Source organism: Tauraco erythrolophus, chromosome 6 (assembly GCF_009769465.1).
Source record: "Tauraco erythrolophus isolate bTauEry1 chromosome 6, bTauEry1.pri, whole genome shotgun sequence".
Taxonomy (NCBI): Eukaryota; Metazoa; Chordata; class Aves; order Musophagiformes; family Musophagidae; genus Tauraco; species Tauraco erythrolophus.
Window position 1 is genome coordinate 9,812,479 of NC_141470.1, and position 25,767 is coordinate 9,838,245.

The window sequence follows — 25,767 nt, forward strand, 5'->3', positions numbered from 1 at the left end:
TGGCCTTGATTCAGGCCTCCACTGGACTCTGTCTGAATTTCTAACTGTAGATAATACTCTTTAGGGTGAGAAAAGATTTCAGCCTTCTTGGCAGGGTCTCCAGGTTGCCAGTACTTGAAATATCACTACAGTTAAAGCACACTGCTGGTGCGGTATCAAGACAGTGATTTGCTGCTTACAGTCACCATCTGGGCTTCAGATTGGGTCTCCCTCTGCTGCGTACACTCCCCACCACTTTGGTCAGACAAAAATCCTATCTCACATCTGCATTTGTTACTTCAAATCTCCTCTTCAATGCCGTATGGCAGAAAGAAGGGTAATTTTCTCTGTTGACCAGAGTATCAGTTGTTGCAGATGCAGTTTATTTACAATCTAGGAAAGCAGAGGGAAATTGTCATTTTTTCCTATAGAAAGTCCCTATTCTCACTATCAGAATAGTAGTCAGCATAGTAAAGTTAATTTGAGAGATTTTTCAGTTCACGGTAGTTGACAACATAATTAGACTTTTTTTCAATAGAATTAAGAGAAGGAGACTTAATTTCATGTATCATTTGTTGAACTGATATTGTTTTCCACAGAATACTGTACTCCTTTTTAGTCTCTATGATGCTGCAATGAATTTCTTCAGAAAACTCAAGCCATAACCCTTTTAACTGTACCGGCATACAAGGAGCAAGTGCAGTATAGTAGCATGCATCAGACACTGGTATCCATCTCAGATTGGTTTGAAGGAGCCATATTATGATACCAGTTTCATGCATTTAGCTGTGCTTGTGGGTTTGTATTGTGGTGTAGCATCCAATACTGTATTTATTGGTAATCCTGTGCATACCCCACGTGAGTGGGTTGAGATGCGATGCAGTGATTTGTGTGCAAACCCTGTGAATCATCTCTTACAGCCAACTTCAAATTCAAATGCATTGTCACAGCCTGCTAAGTAAGTCCTCAAGGTGAGCTTCTCAAAGAACTCATCTTCATTTTTCCTCCTAAATTAAGAAGCCAGATTTCCAAGTGATTTGTTGGTGTTTTTTTTTTAATCTGGTGCTTTATGAAGCAATAAATAGAATGTGAGTGTGTTAAATTTTGGCAGGAACTGTGAAGGGTAGATAACTGCTTGAAAATTAGGCAATTGTGAAATTCTACCACAGGTCTGAAGATACAGATATTGGATGATACCAGAAAGCTTCTCAAAGTTCTTTTACGTATGGGTAGGAGTTGTGGTTTGGGTCAGTTATTTGCAGGCACGCTTTCCCTGTGGATATCACAGGCACTGGGCTAAGTGTCTGCTCCATGTCCTGATGTCTATTTGATATGATAGAACCACCAAACAACTGAGGTTGGAAAGGACTTCAGGAGGTCTTCTACTCAAAACAGGATCAGTTATGAGATCAGACCAGGATACTCAGGTGGTTTTTATATCTGGTCTTATATCCGACTGACGTTTCTGCTCCCTCCCTTAATAACAGTTTTCACTCTGCAAAAGGCATTTCTCAAAACTGGTAGATGAGTAGGAAAAGAAAGACTAAGTGTATGAAGTTGTGCAACATGTAGATTTTTAAGCATGCCAGGTATTCCACCAATATTCAACCTTTAAATTTAGGTCAGTCCTATAAGGAGCAGTGCATTCTTGCGGTGCCAAGCAACCTACGCTCTTACTGGTTTCACCAGAACACTCTGTACATTACAAAATCAAGTCCGGAAGCAAATCCAGCGAGTCTTATCCACTCTGGAAATGTGCATTGTTCTAAATTGAATTTTGCAATTTTGTTCTCTTTGTGCTCTGGTTCTACTATCTCCTTCTACTGACCTGTTTCAGATTCCAAGCCTCAGTCACAGTGTCATCTCACAGACAAGTTTCCGTGCAGAATATAAGTCCACAGGAGGTCCCGCTGTCTTCCAGAAGCCAGTGAAGTTCCAGGTGGACATAACATATACAGAAGGAGGAGAGGCACAGAAGGAGAACGGGATATATTCTGTCACTTTCACACTCTTATCAGGTAACCATGGAAAAGCTGTAAAATGGGTGCAAGCTGGCTTTGTCCTTGCTGCTATAGAGGCCTGCAAAGAGAGCTGTGCCAGGGGAAAGAATACAACTACCTTGAGCTCAGGTGAAAATTCAGATGGGACAAGGAGGACATTGGGAACACAAAATTGTCTTGGTAGTGATGGAAATGCTGGGAGAGAAAGAGATTCCCAAAGATGTAAAGTTGCCACCACTATGATTAGTGCTAATGTGGCTGCTCTGTGCATCAGATTTGAAGTATCTCCCTGTGCTGTCTCCTTGTTTCACTCAAAGGTCTCAGTGTCTCAGCTTGGCACTATGAGGCTACTGGTTTCTTCCTTCTGACAGAAACATGCAATCACCCTTTTCTTCTGGATGGCCGCATGCCTTTCACAGGGGTTCAAACAAACAAGCAAACCCTCATCCTTTCTATCTTCACAAAAGGAGCCCAGAAGCCATCTTTCCTCCTGTTGAGTCCCACACACCACAGTCCTTGTTAATGTGGGAACTGCCTAATAGTTCCCTAAAGCCATGCCTTTGGCTGAAGGACAGATACAGTCAGAACACTCTTGGGGACAAGACTGAGGGAAGATGCTTGCGATCCTTCCCCTCCAGCCTGGGTTGTGTGAGGATTGGGCTCCCGCTCCTCTCACAGCCATTTGTGCCTCTTCTCTCCTCACAGGTCCAAGCCGTCGTTTTAAGAGGGTAGTAGAAACCATTCAGGCACAGTTGTTAAGCACACATGACCAGCCTTCAGTGCAGCAGTTATCAGGTAAGTGGTTTCTACTGTTGAGCACCTTGCTTCAGCAGGGACAGGAGGTGAAGTGCCTCTCAGTACCAGGAGGCTGAGGGAGATCATCCCTCTAATTACAAAGAAATGAGCTCCATTCAGACAGAGCAATAACTCCCTGCACCCACCCTACTCCTCCCTCTCTCATTCCCACTCCAGTGCTCCCAGCGCATTCCCCAGTTGAACAGCTTCTGCCCCTCCTCCCACCCAAAGAGCCATTTGCCCGCTTCTCCATCAAAAGCTGCATCATCAGTAGATCTTCCAGATTTTCTCCAGCTCCAAAATCTCCCAGAACAGGGACATGCTCTAGAAGACACCTGATTTTCAAACCCTTCAGGCATGCTTTAGAAACATCCAACTTCAGAGGGTCTCAGAACAAAGTTGAGAGCTACTTATAATTTAGCCATTAAGAGCAGCATTTTCAGATAGTTAGAAGGTGGCTAATAGTTTCCAGTAGTGTGGTCAAATTCTTGGCCGAATATCGTGGTAGCACAAATCATATACTAAGGTTCTGCAGAAGCATATTTTTTCTATTTTTAAAGTAAATTTCAATTCCTCATGGTGGTAAAGAAAGGCTTATGTGTGTAACCCTGTGCAATGATATCAATCTGAATCTGGCAGCTCGAATTGATAATGCAGAAACTGGCCTCATTCCACCAGTATGTAGCAAATGTTCACTCTGGACACTAGTGGTGACACATAACAAAAAAAATCAGTCTTAACTCTTCTATCCTTTAAAAGGACAGAACGAAGGAAGAAGGTGAAAATTGAAATCTTAAGGAAGCTTAGCTGTTGGGAGTGCTTCAAGGAAGGAAAAATTAGGAGAAGCGGAAAGAATGTACAGATATAGGGAAGAAACAGGAGCAGGGCAGAGAGCAGAGGCTGCACGAAGAAGACAAAGAGGCAGAAGGAGTGGGAAGAATTTTCCCATTGGAGATGATCATGAAAAGGTAGTAACTAAATATTAGACATAAGAGCCAAATTCTATGCTTGACCTTTGTGTGAACCAGTCAAGACAAAAGTGGAGGAACGAAGTCAGTGTTGCATCCTGCAGTTAAATCCCAGATGTCCTTGGCTCATTGCACATATGGGTTATATTCTTCTGGTCTAATAGTGTAGCTTTAACAGCTGAAGATAAAAGAACTCCATCTAGAAAAGTGTATCCTCACTATATGACAGAGAAGCATGCTCAGTTCAGGAAATACTATTTTCCACTTTGCTTTTGCCCTCCAGCACTGCCTGACCTGCATGCTGGATTGCAAGGGTACCCAGCACATGGCTTATTTTGCTAGGAGAAAGGAAAGGTGAGGATACTAGAACTAGGGTTGATTCAGGTTTTTGCTGTCTGGACTTTTGAAATTAAATCAAACTCAGGGAAGCATCCAGAATTTTCTGCAAGCCTTTCCTCTTGGGAAATGCTGGGGCCAAGTGGGAGTGAGGGGACTTAGAAAAGTATTCTTTGAGTCTAGTTCATATCACCCCTGCTGCGTGAAGAGCATTCAAGCATTCCTTTTTTCTTAGGGAAAAAGTGTACCCTTACTTTCAAAGGGTAAAAGTGAGGAAAAACTGTTAAAAAAGTAAATGGTGATCTCTCTCAACTTCTTCAGCCTAATGTGCTAGCTACTGAGGCTCGCTGGAAATACTTGGACCCTGTTGCACGCTTTCGTATGAAGCAGAGTATCTCGCTAAGAAAGTCATATTGTAGCAGGGATAAAAACTGACTAAGGTTCAGGGAGATGTTTAGGGCAAACTGTGCTGTGAGAAATGTATCTGACTTACAGTTTTGCTCTGGTTCTGGAATGGAGAAACCATATTACAGACACAGAATCTCTTTCTACTGCCTAAAGCTACACGAGAGCATGTCGTTCTAGCAGGGGAAACCCAGCCTGATCTTTAACGCCAGAGTGGAATGGCTAACTCCACATGGAGCAAAAGCAAAACGAATGGTCTCTTGAAACTTAAAAATGAGAATTCCCTCAGCCAGGGAGTTTTCCAGGCAAGACAGAGAGACAAAGTGCCAAACTATCCTGTATCATATCATCTGACCTGATCAAGAATATGCAGGTCTTTTGAAAAAGAAGAAGTAATTCAACCTGAAAAATTTGGGTTGGAGCAGAGTATAAGGAAAAGAGAAAATGAGGGGGGGGGGTAATGATTGCTACCAAGAAGAGACAACCTGTGCATCAAAGTAGGGAGGCCCTGTGGTTCATATCCCCAGCCAGTGAGAGAGAAAGGGGAAATAAAAGGATAAAGGGACTGCAAGAGTTCACATTCGGCACCTTGCTTAGCTGGGTGGCTGTGGTTAGAAAGATGAGTGCAAGAGCTTCCTACAAATTGCCATGGAATTACTCAGCATTTCTTCCTAGAAACAAGGCAAATTCTTCTGTTTCTCTTCTTCTCCCATATTCCCAGCCCTGAAAACCTCCCTCACAGGAATTGTGGTGGTTGGACTCCAATTCAGGTTTATGGTTTGAGGATGCTCTGTAGGCAGTCCACTGCTGCAACAGAACAAGCTCACGTTCACTTTGATTCTCCTCCTCCATGGCTCTGAGGCTACTGCTGCCTCTGACCAGCAATGTTGGCCCAGCACTGGAGATATTCCTAGCTCATTGCGCACAGACATATCCTCTGTGCAGTTGTCTCCCCTGCCTTTTAGTTCAGATGCCATTACAGGTGGGATGATGAAAACCATCTGTGAAAGGTGCATGTATGTAAAGCGAGACCTGCAGAAGGGGAAGATTCAATGAAGACAGTATAAAGCAGAACAGCAAGACCTCATAAGCATATGGCACTGATAGTCGTTCTCTCTCCCGCCCCTCTTTGATCCGTTACGCACCATGCCAGCCCACTAAGCCGGCTTGCCTGGGTTTCAGAACGCCCTTTCCTCTTTCTCATTTCCTCCAGCTCACAACAGTGTTGTAGATGTCGTGTTGCCCATGCATCTGTGTGCGTGTGTGTGTGTGTGAGCCTGGTATGTACCTGATACAGACAGATGTGTTTCTGTGTCACACCTGAACACCTTATAATCTCCTTTCCCCCTTGATATCCCTCCATTCACTTCCATTTTTCCTTCCTAAGACTGGCTGTGCTTATTTCTTCTGACATACTCTGAAGCGGGAAAATAGCTTCCCTCCCTTACCTGAATAAGTGTGTAAATAAATGAAATCTATCCCAAAAGCTAATGTAATACTTCTAAAATCCACTATGCAGTTGGCCAAATTTAGAGCAACATATCAGCCTTCTACCATAATGTTTCAGGACATTAAATCCTCTGTAGTATAACTGCTGAGACAATACCAGGTCTTCAGACTCATGACTGGCATAGAACAAGTAGCTAAGGATTCATTTTTCATTTTTTTTTCCCAATTAAAGAACTAGAGACTGTCATATGAAACTAGTGGAAGCCATATACCAAAAACATACTGGAAGGTGTGTCTTCATATGATGTAAGACCTGTGGAACTCCTTGTTGAAGCAGGTTGTGAATGTGAGGAGCTTGCAGATGCTCATCTTCCCCTGAGTACTTCTTACTCACAGGAAGAGGAATCTTCGTAAGGATTGCTAAACAGAGAAACCGCAGCAGACTCAGGAAATCTCTGACCTGAAAGTGGTGAGAGAGTGAGGTAGTGTTAGGAGGAAGTGTTCTATGCGCTTGGCCTGCTGTTGCACTCCTGCATATCTATGTGTGGCTGCTGATGGAGACAGAGCCCTGGATGGTTTTGGTGTTTTGCCTGAACCAGAATAGCTATCCATGTGTTCTTGTTGCTGATATCACAAAGTCCATTAAGCCCAGCGAGGCCATGAAAGGACAGTCCCTTTTGGATCAAGAGTGAGTATCTCTGTTTATTAGAGCATCTGGCCTCGTCTCTCATCCATGTATGGCTCTGTCCAGGAGCCGTATACTCAGAATCTCTACTTAGGTAATCCCTGGGCAGGACTGCCCTTTGGTGGGATAAAAGGATCTCTCTCCATGGAAGAAAATATCTTAGATTTGTGCCTTGGTTTCAGCCCAGTACTCTTTCCATTAAATCATAATTGGTTTTCCTCCGGTGCCTTTGCACAAAAGAGTAATAGAAACAGCTGGTGGATAGGGAAATGCAAAAGCCATCTGTGATCATTTACAGGGTATCAATTTTCATTTCCCTAATATCTGCTTGCCTCTTTGGGCTTCGTTTCTAAGTGTGGGGTGCTGCATATTCTTATTTTTTCCCATTTTCCCATCTTCTGGGCAACCAGTGATATTAAATAGCCTTTATAACTTCTTTGTAATAGATTTTCCATTTCTTTATTATGTTTATTAGCTTCATGTCAGATTTTGACCGTTGGTATCTCAAAGTTCAGAGATCTCAGTGTTACTGCCGGAAATGCCTTTCAATCAGCATAAACAAGTGTTTAGAGACCACATCCAGCTTCAAAACAGGGCAGGGCAAATTCTTGCTCATTGTGTGTATCTTCTGTGTATCCACCCAAGCTCTCTTGTTGTGCTGGTGTACATCTCAAAAAGCAAAACATGTTCATGTGACTCAGAAAACTTTGCTAGAGTATTGATCTATGAATTCTCCGTGTTAATCTTTATGGCTCACAAAAGCTGTAGGTCAGAAAAGTTGCTACAAAAATTAGTAAGAAACTTATGGTTTCCAAATGTGCAAAGGATTTTATCATCAAGGCAGAAAAGGGAGTAAGGAGCAAATGAAGTGCTTTGCACGGTAAACTTCCAGCTGCAGATTGAGAACAGGGCTATGCAAATGCCAGTTTGGAGTTAGACTGCAAGTCAGTTTTATCCAGAGCTCATCCAGGTCTCAGGTTTATCTTGTTTCCTGCATTCTTGTGTGATCCTTTATGTCTTACCGCTCTTGTAGTGTCTGGGGCAATCCTAGAATCATAGAATGGTTTGGGTTGGAAGGGACCTCAAAGATCATCTAGTTCCAACCCCCCTGCCTTGGGCAGGGATACCTTCCACTAGACCAGGTTGCCCAAAGCCTCATCCAACCTGGCCTTGAACACTTCCAGGGATGGGATACCCACAACTCCTCTGGGCAACCTGTTCCAGTGTTCCACCACCCTCATTGTGAAAAATGTCTTCCTTATATCTAGTCTGAATCTCCCCTCTTTCAGTTTAAAGACATTGCCCCTTGTCCTATCAATTACTTCACCTTGCTGTCATGGTTCCCACCTACAAAAGGTGCCATGTAATGCCTGATAGGATTCGCAGAGCACTGGTTTTTTGCTAAACAGCTTTAGTGTTATTGTGGAGAAACCTTTTGGCTGCTGCAGCATCCTGTGAAAGTTCTTTCCCTATGCAGGCTAACTAAGAAACACCTGTGGCTCGTTACACTGGGAAAGTTGCCCTGAAACAGGTGCTGTAGCATTCAGCCAATCACTCTGGGAGATGGATGGTCAAGTGACCAATAGCCTTGACCCATCTAGCAAACCATGTGACTCCTGACTATTTAAGGCAGGGCGTTTACTCCTAAGGGAGGCATTTCTTCCTGAGCCTTGGAGGAGTGTGGGCCTTCCTTAGAGTAGAGCCTAAAGCCTTTGCATTAGAACATTGGTCTGCTTGGAGCCGCCTGAAGCCTTCCAGCTGCGACATGTTATTACTGAACAGACCTCACTGAAATTAACTGAGTAGTCCTGAAATAAAGCATGTGTAGAAATCCAAGCTCTCCAGAGTTGTGATAGGAGAACACTGCATTTCAAATAAGCACCCAAACACTGGGGAATTCCAGTCTAAATTATAACTGCCTTGGACTGGAGGAACTGGTGGCTCCCTTGACATCATCTCCCTTAATGGAAATGTTTACTGGGGACTTTGAGCATCTGGCAGGAGTTGCTCAGTGCTTTCTGGGATCTAGCCCTGGCTTTGCAGATCTCAGAGGAGCATTGTTTGGGTGAGATTTCCTGGGCTGGGACAAGTCTCAGTCTCAGAGATATCAGAAGCATCACAAACCAGGCAGCTTGACTGTGAAATTTATGTAGGATAGAAACACAGAAATTGAAGAAAAAATAAAATCAGGAAAGACAATTCAGCAGAACACTAGCATTTTTTAATGGATTCACAGCTTGTTTGGCCTTTTGAAGGAATGTCTTGTTTTAGCCAAAGCCTTTGCCGTCTGTTAATGAACTGAACTGGGTGTCATTTGTGAAAGAGTCTTGGTCAAATCCAAAGTATGAGCAACTGCCAGCAGTCTCTATGAATAAAGGAATTGCCTTATCATCAGAAGGATTGAGATCTGACACTGCTGTTACACTTTAATTAAAAAATTAAACAATACACATTAAAAAAGCAGTTACATGACCCATCAATGCTTCTCAGACAGCTAAAGGCCTTTGGACCTTGGCTCTATTCACCTCACATAACACCTGGATGCCACGTGAGTCACTGGGTTATGGATTATTATCCATGAGCAGAAGCTGACTGCCAAGAATCTAAGACTTTCTAATGAGAATGAACATTGTACTTGAAAATTACGAAATATTTATCATATAGAGTATTTACTAGAGCAGGTGTTGCAATATGATGGAAATGAAAGAAGTATTAAAGCAATTATTCTAACAGAGAAGCTGAAGGCAAATATTAACTCTGTTAGTCTTTCAAGAGATGTAGTATGAGTTACTGTTTCTGGCGTGCTCATATTTGCTATGCCTTAGGAACAGGGGAAAAACAACCTTTCCTGATACCTTGGAAAGACTTTTAAAATAAAAATGAATTCCTGTGCAGTTCCTGAGACAGGTCACGGCAGTATAGAGAATACAAATTATAGTCGTGCCTAAAAGTTTTAAGAAAAACAATTTAGATGTTTTATTAGTGCTTCTTTTCCATGTTACCTATGTTAGCCTGTGTTACCATCCTTTTTTCCTGTTGTAGATCTGTCAGTTTGTGTTCTAATCTCACTATTAATGTATGTAGAACTGTTACACAATTAGCTTTGAATGAAATACTAAAAAGAGCTCTGTTGACTGCAAGTGACTTAGAAAAAGACAGCGTTCTGAAGTATTAACTTAACATGATTATTTTTAATTTGTTAAAATTAACAAGGAAACAGAAATACCCATTTCAGGAGAATCTTGGTAAACCAGCCACGATGTTTACCTACTCTGACATCATCAAAATACTACCTTTTTTCTTTCCAGACTGCTAGTTACTGTGTGGCCAGTCAGTCTGGATACACTTGAGGGGAAAATTCCAGGTGTTGGAGGTGGGAGTCAGAAACAATCTTTCGGTCGCATTTGACTTTTCTTGCTCTGACATGTTTTTTCAAAGCCTAAGTTCTGCTAACAACTGAGTGAATACTCTAAGCTCTACCACTATAGATCTGTATTACACTGGATTAAAACAGGCTGTCGTTGACTCAGTGGACAGGAACCACTAAAAGGCATGAGACAACAAACTTCTCTAAGTTATTAAAGAAAAAAATGATAAAAACTCATGACTCTGACTTCTGGTCATTGGCTTAATCAGCAGCTGTAGGCACTTCTTCAAACTGTTAGGCATCGTGAGGGAGAAATGTATTTTGGGAGCTTAATCTGCCTTCTCTCAGTCAGATGAGCCAAAGAATTTAAAACGCAGGTAGACTCCTGGCCTCTCTGACACCTCTGATACCTTGTTCCAGTTCTTGAATCCTCTCTTCTCCTTCGCCATCCTTTTTCCCCTTTCCCTTTCTCTCAATCTTGTGCCTTTCTGAGAGACCTTCCATGGGTATCATCTCCCATTGACCTCTGCCAGCCCACCTCTCACCTTGGGAATGGAGAGCATATAACTGCTGCTTAGATCAGTGTCACCGGACCGAGTACCTGCCTCTCTACTCCATGCTTTCCCAGATGATCCGTGCAGCATAGGCCTGGCTGCATCAGAAAATGTACATATCCATGCTCTTCTAGCGTGGGTTCAGCTTAACCAAGCATATCCAGCACCCCTTCCCTCTTTTTTGAAATTACTTTTCTTGATATTTAAGAGGAGGAACACTGAGAAATTACCTTTCCCTCTCTCCTGCAAACTTTTCAGCAGATAGGGAGTAGTTAGAGCTTCCTAACAGTTAGGGATTTTCAGCATATGTGTGCACGTTTCCAAGAAGCCTAGTTCTTGAATACCCGAGCGTTCATCAAGAGGCCAGGCAAGAGGAGATCTGAGACTGAACCGAGTGCTTTAACTGTTAGCCACTTGCTCAGCAGCGAGTGGGTGCTGCACATTGCCCAGCACTCATGGACACAATGATTTAGATCCCAAATGCAAGGGAGTCCTGGCTGACAGCAGATCTGGCTTGCCCGCAGGTTCCATATGGAAGTGTCCAGCAGAGCTGGTCCTTTCTGCTTTAAAGCTGACATGTAGAGCTCCTTCTGCTTGTCACACCTGAGTAAGAAGCACTCAGAGGCTGTGGCAGTGGGAGCTATACACAAAGTGGACAGTAATGTCTTAGGGCCAGATTCTGCCACCCTTTCCAGAAGTAATTCTGTCACCTGTGATTAGTGGCATTGAAAGCAAGAGGAGTAAGAGACCTACACATAATGAGAGAGGCAGAGTTACGTTGAGGACTTGGACATTATCCTTTGGGGTCTAAGAGATGTTTTCGAGCTGTGTAAGTACCCTTCTCATTCCACGTCCAATAGCACAGTGCTGCATTTCCTCCCTCTCTCCAGGTTGTTGATGTACGTGGATCAGCTTGCTGGGCATTTCCTGGCTGTTGCAGCCTAACTTGCCAAAGCTGGCTAGGTGAAACAATGTATGCAAGGCTTTTAGTTTGCTAAAGTGGTGACAGAATATTTCCCACATTGTATTAATACCTATAGCTATGATAAAGAGGTGAGTGGAAGCAGTGGGACTGAAGCAGCATCCACTCAGTCACAGGGCCAGGTTTGCACTGGCATACAGTGGGTGGCAGAATTTGGCCTGGGTTGTGTAAAGACCAAGATGTGTATATGTTTCCTGCTTCAGGTAATACGTGCTAAGTTACTACTTTATGCACAGAGGTATGGAAACCTTTTTTATGTTTTTCCCTCCCTCCCTCCTCTTTCCGTTCTGTGATCCAGACACCACTAACTGTATGGAGTTGATGACTGGCAGACTTTCCAAATGTGGTAAGAACTTCCTTCCCTTCTGCCTTTTCTCCTTCCCCAGCCCCTGCTGAGCAAACAATAACACGCTGTCCTGTCCCTTCCACCTGTTCCCCTTCCCTATCCCTGCTCTCCCACTCTTTTCAAGACTGCCCCCCCCGTAACAGCCCACTATGTCTTTCACTTACCTGGTGGACACAAGCATATACCCCTTATTCTGTTCTTCCCCATCCATGCACAGATGCACAGGCTCCACCACAGCTTTCCCCTTCATAGCACAAGTGTGTGGTGTTGCACTTGAGATTCCCTCCCTCACTGTAACCCAGGCCAATGATTTTCTTTTTCTTTCCTTTTTTTTTTCCTCATTTGTTTACTTGCTGCATTTGATTCATGATTCTTCAGTCCCTTTTCTGCAGTGAGGCTGAATGCTGCCCTGCTAGCTGCTGTTTCCCTTGGTTCCCTGCTATTTATTGAGACAGGATTGCTATGTTATTTAATTCCCTTTTGCATCCACTCCCTTCTTCCCTAGGTATCCTTGGGGTAGGACCCTTTTAAATCTTCCATAAGACGCACTGCATGTTATCTATCAGACACTTAGCTAGTGTAATTGTCATAGTTCCAGTCTGGTCTTGGGGAAGGATTTTGTGTCTCTAGATGGAGGAGTAGTGAACCTACTGGAGATTCAGAATTTTGCTAGAAATAAGGAAAAAAAAAAAAAAGTTTCCTGCAAAACTTGCAGCTAAACTTTCTTGAGATTCCATAAATTTTGGTTAACTTGTCCCTTGCCTTTCTTCCCCTCTATGCACACATGGACTATATTCTTTCTTTCATTACCTGTGCCCCTGCTGACTCTTCTAAATACAGTAGTGGAAATACTCAGATACTGTAAGAGAAGATGTTGTCTTATTACTTATATCTTGTACAGAACCTCTCTGTACAAGAGAACTCTTTTCTCTTTAGATTTCCATTCTGGTACCTAGGTTGAGTTCAGATATCTCTGTGAAAGGGAACACAAGCTGTTGAGGAAGTGATCACTGAGCTAGTACGGCTCTCCAGCTGGACCTGTGACTCCTGTGTCATCTCTTTGTAAACTGAGGAAAGTTGTTCTGGAGTTGCTGGGGAGTCTGTAACAGCAGAGGAAGATTGTCATGGTGGAGATAATAATAGGTGTATATGTGTGTGTGACTGAGGCAGAATTTGGCCCATTTTCTGTATTTCAGGTGATCTTTTTCCCTTAAGTTGCAGCTTTGCTGGTGGGAGTTTTTCCTTGGCTCTGAAAGGAGCTTGTTTAGTTTCTTATTTGAGTTTTCTGGGTTATATAATTTCTGATCTCCTCATGAAGACTCATTTAACTTGTAGGCAGATGTCCACCTTCTTCTTGAAGGCATCAGAGAGCAAATCCCTCTTCTCCCTCAAGCCTTAGTTTCTTGCCTGGATCTGGCATTCACATAATATGAAAATATTGAAATGCTGATTCTACTGATTGCTTGAAAGTTAATTGAGTGTCATGGTTTAACCCCAGCCGGCAACTAAGCACCACAGAGCTGCTCGCTCACTCCCTCCCAGTGGGATGAGGGAGAGAATCAGAAGAGTAAAAGTGAGAAAACTCGTGAGTTGAGATAGAGACAGTTTAACAGGTAAAGCAAAAGCCGCGTGCACAAGCAAAGCAAAACAAGGAATTCATTCACCACTTCCCATCAGCAGTGTTCAGCCATCTCCAGGAAAGCAAGGTTCCATCACGCATAACAGTTACTTGGGAAGGACAGGTGCCTTAACTCCGAACATCCTCCCCTTCCTTCTTCTTCCCCCAGCTTTATATGCTGAGCATGACATCATATGGTATGGAATACCCCTTTGGTCAGTCGGGGTCAGCTGTCCCAGCTGTGTCCCCTCCCAACTTCTGTGCACCCCCACGCTGGTGGGGTGGTGTGAGAAGTAGAAAATGCCTTAACTCTGTGTAAGCACTGCTCAGCAGTAACTGAAACATCCGTGAATTACCACCAGTGTTTTCAGCACAAGTCCAAAACACAGCCCCGCGCTAGCTACTATGGGTAAAACTAACTGTATCCCAGCCAAACCAGCACATTGAGCTATACAGATAACCAGCCAGTAACTCTAGAAAGAATTACTGCTCACTCCCAGTTCAGGCATGTCCTCCAGCTGTCAAGGTGTCAGCATCAATCCAACAAGGGACAAGGTGAAGGCTAACTGGGAGACTATTTTGTGGCAGCCACAGCACAGACAGAGCACATATATATATCCAGAAAAGAGAAAGGATGGGTTAGAGGGGTTTAATGGAGCTGCTTCCTTTAAATTATATTCCTCTTGGTGTGCTCACACACAGCATAATCAGTGGTGACCGCACCATGCTGAATTCCACCTTCCTGTATGAGTGAAAGCTATTTCGTGTGCAGGAATTTAGACGGGAGCAAAAGGGAATGAAGCCAGCAGTTTGCCTATTATTGGCAACTGGCCTCTATGAGGACAGAGAACCCTCTGTGAAGTGGACACTGTTTATCTAGTAACAACAAATAGTGTAAGAAAAATGATACTATGTGGGTTTTTGACCTCATCGTTGTTCCATACCCTCACCTGAGGGTACTCTTTCGCCAGAGAGTTAACACTGGAGCAGGAAGAGCTAAGCTCAGCCATGTGAAAGCTCTGGTGGGAATGAGGAATATCCGTTCACCCCACTAGAAACCATTGAATGTTGTAATTACAGCAAGGCAAGTTTATTTAGTCCTTTAAACGTTATTTCATCTTCTAGTTATCATCAATCTCATCAATCTGAGAAGTGATTTTGCATATAGCCATTGGCATTGAAAGACCAGTTAGTGTTGAACAGCAGAGGTATGTCGTAGAAGCTGCCAATCTCCAAATGATATAACAGATGCTGTGTCAACCCTACCTGTGCACACTAGAAAACTGCTGCTAACTCTTAATATTTCACAATACAAGAAAATAATTGGGCTCATAATGAAGCCGAAATGCACATTGGGGTGGAATATTTTATTTTATGTTTCCACCCATTTCAGCAGAGGAATGGGCATTTCTATTGTCAGAAAGACTAAATTGGTTACTACGAAGTCTTTCATATGTGTTCATAAGATTAAATTTACCTTGTAAAAATTGAAACCTTTACATTTAAAATGCAGCTGTGACCTGAAAATGGCCTACAGGAGTGATACCTTCTGACTTAGCTGAACTATTCCTTTTCTGTATATAGAGCCACATCAGTTTAGTGGCAAATGAGCTTTACCACTTTATGTATTGCCATTAAGCCTTATAAAATCAACACAGCTGTAAAAGAACGAGCTGGATTCTGTTTCTTTTGAGGCAGGATTGTGAGAACTGTTTGCTACCATCTAATCTGGTATTTATGTCTACCTCACTGAAGAATGCATTGTATAATTGACAATGAGGTTCTAATAGGTTCTGCAGAGCCTTTACCTTCAAAAAAAAAAAAAATCAGGATAATACACAAACTGGGAAGCCCTCCAGCTTCATTCACAAAGCTGAGAATTAGAAAGCAAGTATTATTGTAGATGGAGCATGTTGGATCTGGAGCCATCGATACACACCACGCAAAAGCCACAGTGCCATTTCACTAGTTCTTGTTCAGAAAAGAGTCTGTCTTTACAAGCTTTGAGGGCTTTAAGTCCTTTAAAACAGTGAGCTCAGAATTCTTTGGGTAGTGGAGTTAGCAATAAAGCTGGTGTATGGCCTTCAATGGCTCCCATTCCCAGCCATCTCCAGTTTTTTGGAGTCCTTAGTAAGTATGTTTCCCCGAGGTGCTGGCTGCTGGCAGAAAGCTCTGAAAAGCCCTCCTTATTATTGACTTTACCACCTGAGAAACACTTACCAGAGAGCCTGTAAACTATCTAGTCTCCACTGTAGCTGTCTGGGGCTGAGTTTTATTTCCAAGTAAGGCAATCTTTGCTTGTTGCTTTCCATCCCTCGTGACTCTCAGGGAAGTCTTCAGTTACATCAGTGGCACTTCCATGGAACTGGGTGATGATAAGAGAAGGAAAAAGGTTAGTGTGTATAACTAGTGCAGCTCCAGTCAAATCATGCTGTTGTGTTAGGCACTGCACAAACATACGTTCCTGCAAAGTCTTAGACCCTATGACAACAGGCTGGCCAGAAGACCTCGTGTTTATTCTTAAACGTCCTGCATTGCCATTTACAATCTGAAACTTCGATTTCTGGCACCAGAGTTAAACAAAAAGCTTTACAGATCCTTCTGTGTACCAGTGGCTATCACCAAAATAATCTGATCAAAGCAGAAGCACAGAAGATCCACTTGCCTTTCATATCTTTCCAATGTATCTCACTCAAATCTCCTGCTTCCAGTGTTTAAGACTTGACATAACTTCCTATTCAGAGCCGTCCGACCTTGTCCCTCATGGCCAATCATCCTCTCTGCACACAGAGCAATTGCAATGCAGTAAAGGCTTCTCTTCATAGCTCCTTGCAATCATGGTTTGATTCATACAGATGTCAGCCCATGTCAACAGCATCCCAAGCTACTTGAGAAATTAGGAGACATTTTGTAGTTTAAAACTGGTTACATGACATTTGGGTTGCAATTGCAGCATGTAGCTTTGTGAATGCTAATTTAGAGACTGTTGGTGTTACTAGCAGCAGCAAATATCTGGATTTGGTGCTCTTGGGAGTGATCCTGATCCATATTGGCATTAATCAGAGTAATCTTGCTTCTCACAAAGGAGCTATTTCATGAAAGAGGAGGTTGATGATTTGCATTCATAAAGTCATAACTGATGGCAGAAACACTGATGCTGAAACCTGCAGAAAAAAATGTACGGTGCCTTCCCAGCTGAAAGGCTCTTCTCATTCTTACACTGTAAGGTAGTCAGAATTATATTTTTTTTTACTAGCATTCTCAAAACGTATTACTGGTCTTTCTGAGCATGGCTGATTCTTCTGTCTGAATTGTGACCCAAACGAGAGATAAAGGAAGAAGATCCACCTGAAAGATCACATATTCATTCATTATAGGTGGATCACAAAAAGTAAGATAAGTCAGATTTTCCGAAGAGTTCAAACCAGGTTTCCCAGTTATCCTTGCCCATTCTACTAGTAGCCGTTGCTGTCCAAATGGATGGATGACTCCCCCCACACTGTAGTCATATCTGTTCATTCTAGCGTTGTGTTGGGGAGGCGTTTCTTCTCCAATTCATGACTCATGTTTTTGCACTGTAGAAGAAGGTAGCAGCAAAAGTAGCATCTTGACACTAAAGATGAATCCAAATCTATTGAACTATTTGGCACGTATCAGATCCTATTTGGACAGCTATGGCTAGATTTTTACTGTCCAATACAAGATCTTTTCCTCTTTCTCTGTAATAATGCAGAATGCAGAAAACACAGATCTTTCTCTCTTAATTAAGATCACAGTACTTTATTTATGGCAGGCAGTGCTTCACGATACACTATGTGAATATTTGTTTGCTGTACTAAGCTAAATTTGAGATGCCCTCCCCAGAATATTATATCATATTTTGAAGGGATTCATTCAGAAGAAATGAGGAGGCAACATTTCACCGGCATACACAGGTTGTTTCTCTCCTTAATAACAGGACAGAGAACTTAAAACTCGTAAGATCGTACTTGAACATCCATCTGGCAGGAAAGGACAAGATCACATGAATAAGTGCCAATACATTTCTGACATTTTTATAGACAAAAACTTGGAATGAAGCAGCAGAAGTCTCTAAGAGAATGGGTAGCAACAATATTATCATCTGCTGTGGCTTTACAAGTGTAGGTCGGCAGCTTCCCCTCAGCACACACTTGTGCAGGGAGATCTTTGTAAAAGGACAGGCAGATACAAAGAATTCTGAGTCCTTTACCAGCCAATTTGCCAGAACAGCATGATTCCACAACAGAATCTGGCATCTCTCATCCCATCACTATCCTTGCCTGCTCTTTCAGTGCCACCAGCTGTCCAAATGAATGTATGATTCCCTCCTCTCTGTCATCATGTCTCCTGTTTTGAATATTATGTGGTGGTTCTGGATTGACCAGAGCTATTCATCAGTAATGGAAGTGTTTGTTTTCTGATTAATTACTCATATCTTAGCTGTGCAGAAGGTAGCAGCAAGGAAATATGCCTCGTCTATTTGGGTCTTTGCTGCCTGCGTTCACCATTCTCTAACTCATTACCCAAGAGCTACTGGTCTCAGTTATATTGTCTGTGACAGGAGAGGCTGAGCTGGATCTCAGCTTCTCTGTGTGTGTGAGAGAGGGAGAAAATGTGCAAGACAGAGGCAGAATGGCCATCCGGATGCATCTGGCTAGTCACAAATATTCGGCCACTCTCCCACAGAGGAGATGGGATGTGTTAGGGGAGAAAGAACAAGGATGGCTTAAGAACATTTACATGTCAGGTTGGTTGTTCAGATCTGCCCAGGAATGTAGCAATTGAAAGTTCTCACCTTCTGCTGGTAGCACGGACACCTGTGATAACAGCGCGTGATAATCTGAGTAGTTCCTACCAGCAGTCTGTTTCTGCAAACAGTGTTTTCAGTTGACATTTTTACCGACAGAGTCTAAGGACCCTGGAAAATAAGCTCTGTTGTTACCTTTGGAAGTCACCTTTCCCAGTTGCAAGTCAGGTGTCCTGCTAAGAAACTGGACTTGTTCTGCAGACTGTCTGTCTCCATTTTCTAGTCCTAAACTGAAATGAAATGAAAACAACTGTCCCATTAGGTCACTAACTGGGGAAAAAATAAATGGGAAAACTTATTCTGGTCAATCTGTTGTGACAATTTATAAATCCAGTAAAACCCACATCCATGTCTCTTGAAATGCTTTCTTGACTTCCTGTATTTTTAGACAAGTATCTATCTTGGGATTTCTGAAGTTTCTTCATCTTACTTCAAGTGGCCTAGGATGGGTTCATAGACTAGGAGGAAGTTCTGTGTGATGGCCTCCAGCAAGACATTGCAATGGCCTTTCTGTCACCCTTCTCGAGTCCAGAGGGAAGTCTCATACATCCAACCTTTAAAGGAGCAAAAAAATCTTTCTGTAGCCTTCGTCAGTAGTCAGTGAGCTCGTTGAGTCATCTCTCTGATTTGTATTTGTACAACACCTAGGCTTGGGGTTCTTCAGTCTGGAGGAAGACCCCTACATGATACTGCAAGTAAACAAAGAGGACTAAGCCACTTTCATCTTTCTGTCATCCCTTTCACTGCCGATATTTTTGGAGTGGGTTCTGTATTTTAAGTCTTCTGGTTTTGAAGGCAGAAGGGACTCTGCCAACAGAAACCAAGCAAACAGGCAAAAAAAGCCTAGTCTTAACAAAGAGGGCTAGAACTCTGTCAAAGTAGCAAAATGGGTTTGAAAGGGAATGGATTGTCACCCATGAAGAGAGTGTTTCAGTGCTTTACATGACAGGAGTTGGATTTTTGTTACATGAGTCACTGAAACCACAGCTGCTATCGAAATACAGAGCAAGCTAGGGATGAAAGAGACAAGGAGTGAAGAGAGAGGAATGAGTATAGGAAGAAAACCTCAGTAGCAGAGGCAGGTAGAAGACAGAAAGGCTGTGAAAGCAACAAGGGAACGAACACAGAAAGTCAGTTGTACAGAGTGTCTCTGTTTCCAGTGCAGACCTATCTTTTCCCATTCACTTTCTCCCAAAGCCTAAGCTAAAAATGCAGAAACCCGAAATTTCTCAGGCTATACAGAAAGGAAAGGCAGACAACAATCACACAGATGGCATGTTTGTTTTGTGCAACTTTGTGTTCAGCACAAGGATTAGTGCATTAAAAATACATAGACTTGAGAGAGATGGTTTCACAGGAGAAGGAAGTGCCTCAGGGTTAAGGCAAAGGGAATGTTGCTATTTACTGCAATGAAAAGAAGACCAAGTCCATATCTCACTGTCTTAAAATGTTACAAAACAGCAGGCTCTAATCAGTGACTGAAGCCTCCAGGCTTGTCCTGAAGCTGCTTGTTCACTGTCTCCTGTTATTTTCTATGGGGGACTCTGAGGGTCTTTGCAAAGTCAAGGCGGAGTTTTTGCAAGGTCAGAGCAGGGTCTTTGCAAAGTGCATCCTTTCATGGTGTCAGTTCTGGTGCCTGGAGTGAATCACTTCACTTTCTCTCTCCTTTCTTAACCTGGGTGCTCGACTTGCCCTTTGCTTCTCAAACCTGTGACACCACTGGAGCTAGGTCAATGTCGGACAGACTTCCTAAGAACAGCAGATGAAATACTGAGGACTGTGAGGTTGATACAAGCCACCTGCCCAGCCTCCTTTTACATTTTCGTGTCTGTCTCCAGCCCTGTTTCTTCCTTTTAGCACCTGTTGTATTGAAATGCATTCAGAGTTTTAACTTCTTTCGTGATATTTGGCCGTGACAGTGCCACACACAGGTGCCACAAACCAGTACTTTCTCCATAAATATATTTCTCTAGCATCCCTTCAATACGTGACCCTTTCATAAGCTTAAGTGCTTGTTTTCAAACCCATTCCCCTTCCCCATCTTGCAGCATACAGCTTCTTGGTCTAACTCAAAAATGCACATATCCATCTCCTCCTAATAGATGTAAACCTAATGCTCTGAACCTCCTCTCCTGCCTCTGATCCTTCTCACAGTCTCTCACCCTTGCTACCCTTCACGGCTTCCTTGCTCTGTGTTGATGAACATTTGCTCTCAAGGGAAAGAAGACCTTATTTACAGATGCGTGAAACACCAGGGAAGTTTTGAAGAATCAGTGAGCCAAACTTTCATCCCTGTCCAGAGGAAATGGGATGTCGTCTCATTTTCTGAAATAAGAGAGGCAGCCTCTTTGAGGCCCCCAGATGGACTTACAGGTGTAAAAGCCTATCACACATTTTGCACTCAATGCTAGGAGTGGAAGCTTGCTGAAAAACCAATCTAATCCATCATCACCTGCATTTTCAAGTCTTGTTTTACTGGATGTATAAGACCAAAGGGAACTGAGAACTAAGAGGAGCAACAACACACACGATTGTCATGCTTCCAGCATAGCTGATCCGTGTTTACGTATCTCCAGGTCCAAAGACCAATATCTAGACCAGCTCAAGAGTGGGCTAACAAGCTGTCATGTAGACAACATCAAAGCAGTGATTGTCCGTATTGCTTGGTGTAGGATCAGTTCTTTCTTGCCTGTAGGACAGGAGAGCATTCTTACCTAGTATTTAAATACGAGTCCAGATACTACAAAAGGCAAAGGAAGGAAAGGGTTAGTGAAATGGCCTATTTTATTTTTCAGTAGCGCTCTTCAAACATCCCTAAGGATTTCTTACCTCCCATTAAAATTTTACCTGAAAATGCTGATTGTAAGGAATCCAGTAGTGGTACAGGCAAAGAAAAGCAGACTGTTAAATACTTTTGCTGCAATAAATCTCCAGGCACTTGAAAGCCGGTAGGGCATGGGGAGGAGAAAGGGTGGATGAAACAGGGGCTGCATATTTTAATAAGATGATTAAAAATTCTGTATCGGGACTCAGCAAATACAAGATATATAAATATAATTTTTACAATGTTTTATTTCTTCGTTCTTGCAAGTTGTACTTTTGTCTACTGTTTCTGTCTACATGAAAACAAAAAACATCCCCGATTCCTGCAGAGCCCTGCTTACTCTGCCCTCTTCTTTCCCTCTAAGCTTGTTGAATAAACTGCTCAGCTGAATAACTAGAGATATTCCCCTCCCCTTTTCTCCCAATCTAGCAGTCTTTCCCTCTCCAGCATTTTTTTTAGTGCTCTTTTTCATTCTCTCTGCTGATTCCATTTGCTTATGAAGATGAGGGGTCCAAAGCCACATAAGAATCAGATCTGCCCACATTCCTGCATTCAAGGCTGAGTGTTTGCTTTCTTTTTTTCTTTCTTTTCATTGAAAAGGAGTATCGACTTAAAAGAAGTAGAAATGAGTCTGAGCAGATAGAAATGAGTCTGAGCGGAGTATGTGCCCACAAACCTAAAACAGTTTTAGGGAGGCTTGGGGAAATCTGTGAAATAGAAGTCGTAGATGCGAAACAGATATCCCCATTCCAAAGCATTTGGATGCATGTGGAAGGAAGCAAGTAGAGCTCACAGAGGTCTGACCCCGAAACAAATGTGTTTGATAGCTCTTCTCTTCTTAGCCAGAAATTGAGATATGTGCTTCGCCTGGCTATTTGTTTGGGCCTGTCTCTAAGGCTTCAGTCAGTTTAGGTGAATGATGCCCTTCCAGAAACTGACAGCCATTTGCTTCTGGCAGTGATGTAACCGAATGCACAGACAGAACCAGGGCCAGCAGTAAGTTAACCACAAAGCAGCAAGTAGAGGAAGACATGGAATGAATTACATAAATAAGATTGGGATCCTTCAATGTATAGGCCAGCCATCTGATTTTTCTCAATGCCTGTTAACATGCAGAAGAAAGCAGCAGCTACCTGGTTAGCACAGGGCAGGGGAAAAAAGAGTAACACATTCAGTTTTGCAAGGCACAAATACTATATATTTCCTCTTTCTTTGTATAAGAGCAGTTGATGTCTATCTAGCATTTTCCATTAGAGAACTAGAAAGCACTCAACAAGCTCTTCAGGAAAGTTACTGTGCACAGAAAGTACTTGCCTGCTGTAGTAACTGGTTTGCTTATGTTTTTAATGAAAGGGAAGGGAAATACAGTGTTACCAAGCCACCAGTGCCCACCAACTGTGGATAAATGGTAATCTGTGCTACAGAGAAACCTCTTTGCTCGTGGCTGAATGTTCCCATCTCAGCGACAAAGGGTTCTGCTCTTCACAGCATACCACAGCATTAGAAGACAGATACAAGGAGCCCATTTCCTTCCGGAAGCTGGAGAATTAAATTACTTAGGTGGGATGTAAATTCTTTGAATTTGTTAGAACAACGGAGCCAACAGTCCAATATTGAGAAAAGCATCATGGAGTTTCAATGATCACGAACAGGCATCGCCTCCATGGTGTATGTTAGAAAAAAAAAGACTGTAAATATCCATGTTCAGAGAATTTAGTATGACCCCTTCTATGTCTGCTCAGGATTAATCCTCCAAATGAAGAAACTTCAAAGGGACTAGAAATGCCCCAAAAAGGCTACCTTTCCAGTAGTAGCTGGTCCCTTTCCTTCTGTAGCACCCCAGAGCCTTTCCTCAGGTATGGCCTTCCGCACATCCTCTGACACAAGACTAGATTATCAGCATACAGCCCTGCTGCCGGGAGTTCCAAATGGCGTGGAATATTGTATTCACATGCACAGTGCCCAACCCATGTTAATAACTGCAACATGCTCTAGTGGCTGGCATAATGAGATACCTGTTCTGCCAGCACACAACCCTACACTCCTCTCTGGCTCCTGACTCCACCGGAGCAAACGTCAGGGGCATAGAGGCTGTGTTGTAGAGAGAATGTAAATTCAGGACAATGAGGAAGTAGCTCTTGACCCTAGTAGGTCCCAGAAATAGATGCATAACAGCCTGTTTCCACAATGCATCCAGCATCTTCATTTCCAGGTACCTGTTGTAAGAAGGATCTGAAAGTGCTTAGAAGCTTGCAAGTACAAGCCACAAACCACGCATGCAGATGGCAATACTCATGTCGGATGTAGCTCATGTTTCAGATGCTGTTTCCCTTAGAGCACTGACCTAGTGACTGTAAAGTGAGCAAGGAGACTCTCAGAAAGAAAGTAAACACAAGCAAAGAAAGCCTAATGCCTGGTGGAGCCAAAGAGCTTAGCACGGCTGCAAAGCAAAGCCTCAACTGGCCACCACACATAAATAGTCCGTGTTTGTAACAGCAGCAGTAAGATGGGATTTGCCTGTATCCAGCATTACATTCACTGATGTTTCGGCGCAGAGTGGCCAAGTGACTCCAAGTGACAGACTGAACCGTTTCAGCCACACGGTACTGTGTCCTGATGCTAGGTGAGACAGCAGTGCTCCCACACTCAGGAGAAAACTAGGACCTTCCCCCTAGGTGCTTTATGCTCCCAGCCTCTTTATTTCTGTAGGTGTTCCATCCTAAACACTCTTCCTCTTCCTGCTCATTGTCTTCATCCTCCCCACACCCCCACGCACGTGGCTCTGGATCTCCTCATCATGTTCTTCTCGTTAAAAACCCCATTGTTCATTTGTTTGTTTGTTCTCTCTCTTTCTCTCCTCTTTTTCTCTCTCTTTCCCTCTCGTTTTTTTTTTTCTTTCTTTCTTCTTTCTTTCTTTCTTTTTTTGTCTCCTCTGTTTTGTGTACCCAGGCAGCCCATTGAGTAACTTCTTTGACGTAATTAAACAACTTTTTTCAGACGAGAAGAACGGGCAGGTGAGCCATCCCCCCGGCACGCCAACCAAGCATAGCGCAAACAGCAAGCGGAGCGATTCCGGTTCTAATGACTATGGGTCTAGAGGAGACAATAAGTACCCTGCTGGCAAAGACAAGGCAAAGATGGTCTCATCAGTCGGCCTACAAGACCAACCTTAAATAAACACATAAAAAATTAAATAACTTAGGAAAAAAAACAAAAAACAAAAAACAAAACAAAAACAAAAAAAGCAAGAAAGAATGAAAGAATATTCCTTAGCAAGCTAGCCTCTAAACTAGAAGGATGTATATACCTTGCCACAACAGTACAAAACTGTCTATAGACAAATTTTGTATGAAGGAATGACTGTATATATATACATATATATATTTATATATGATATATAATATATATCTCAGAAACAAACACAAAAACAAACGAATGAAAGAATGAAAAGAAAAGAAAGAAAAGAAAAGGTAGCACAGATGACAAACCCAGTTCACCAGATCTTGGGTTGTGGTTTTTTTTGATTGGTTTTTTTTTTCCTCCCTTTTTTTGAATGTTTTGCTTTTTTTCTCCTTCCTGATTTTTTGGGTTTTTTATTATTATTTTTGTTTTCTTTTGTTTGTTTCTTGTTCTGTTCATGCTCTCTCTGTGTTTCTGACGACACCACTTGTTTCCGCTCTGCTACCAGGAATTATCCCGAAAAGTTAACATGTCAGCCACGGCTTCACCTTCTGTGCTCTGCGGACACTTGTTGACGGAAAGCAACCGATGTAGACTGTCCAAGGACCAGTCCTGTTTGAGGTTCCCAGCCTCCCCTCTCCCTTCAGGAAGTGGGTTTCTCCCCCACTTCTCCCCAAACACGTCCCCAATGCACGCCTTTTTTTTCTTTTTTTTCCCCCCTCTCTTTCTTTTTTGGTGCTCCACAAGAGAGATCTGCTGAGTTACGGGATTGCAGAGTCTGGGCTGAAAGGAGGTTGCAAATTGTTGGAGTGAAACCCTTACCCTTGGCAACTTCTGTCCATGCAGGTGGACTCAGCCCGGAGGGGGAGGGTGCGGGGAAGGAGACGGGTGTAGCGGGAGCGCAGTGTTTCACCATCCAGAGCGCATTCTCATCAGAAACCAGCCAGGAGCAACTCAAAACTAAGCGTTGAACCAAGACAATATTGGGGAGCTTCATCACGGGATTTTCTTAACCTTCTTTTTCTCCCCACCACCTTTTCCTTTTCTTTTGCCCACTTTTTTTATATATACATGTATATAGGTGTGTATATTTATATATAAATATACATACATACATACATATATATACAAAATAATTGGTTTTTTTATACTGTATCATTTTGCTTTTTGACCTGCTGGAAGGGGAAAGGAGTAAACTTAGGAGGGAGAGGGGGTTCAATAAATAAACACATACAAACAAAACATTAAAACTTAGGGAAAAGGCAACTTCTGGTAGCAAAGAAGAGGGACAAGACTCTGCCAAGGACTGTCTCTCCTGCCACCAGGCACAGTTGCCGCTGCTGCTACTGCTGCTCCTCCTTCGACACCTTCCTCCCCACCTGTCAACTCCCTGCCACTGTGCCACCGCGCTGGGACCTTCTTCGACCAGCTGGATCCTCCTCCACACCCTG

The 25,767-nt window shown here is 42.9% G+C and overlaps 1 protein-coding gene across 1 annotated transcript in view; it reads left to right on the plus strand.

The window, feature by feature from the left end:
* Positions 1–25,280, plus strand: part of BRSK2 (BR serine/threonine kinase 2) — a 339,934-nt gene extending 314,654 nt beyond the window's left edge. The window contains 5 exon segments of the mRNA XM_086612849.1: positions 1,817–1,997; positions 2,685–2,774; positions 11,819–11,866; positions 24,086–24,150; positions 24,825–25,280. Coding sequence (XP_086468975.1) covers positions 1,817–1,997; positions 2,685–2,774; positions 11,819–11,866; positions 24,086–24,150; positions 24,825–25,280 — 840 coding nt within the window.
* The last annotated feature ends 487 nt before the right edge of the window (positions 25,281–25,767 follow it).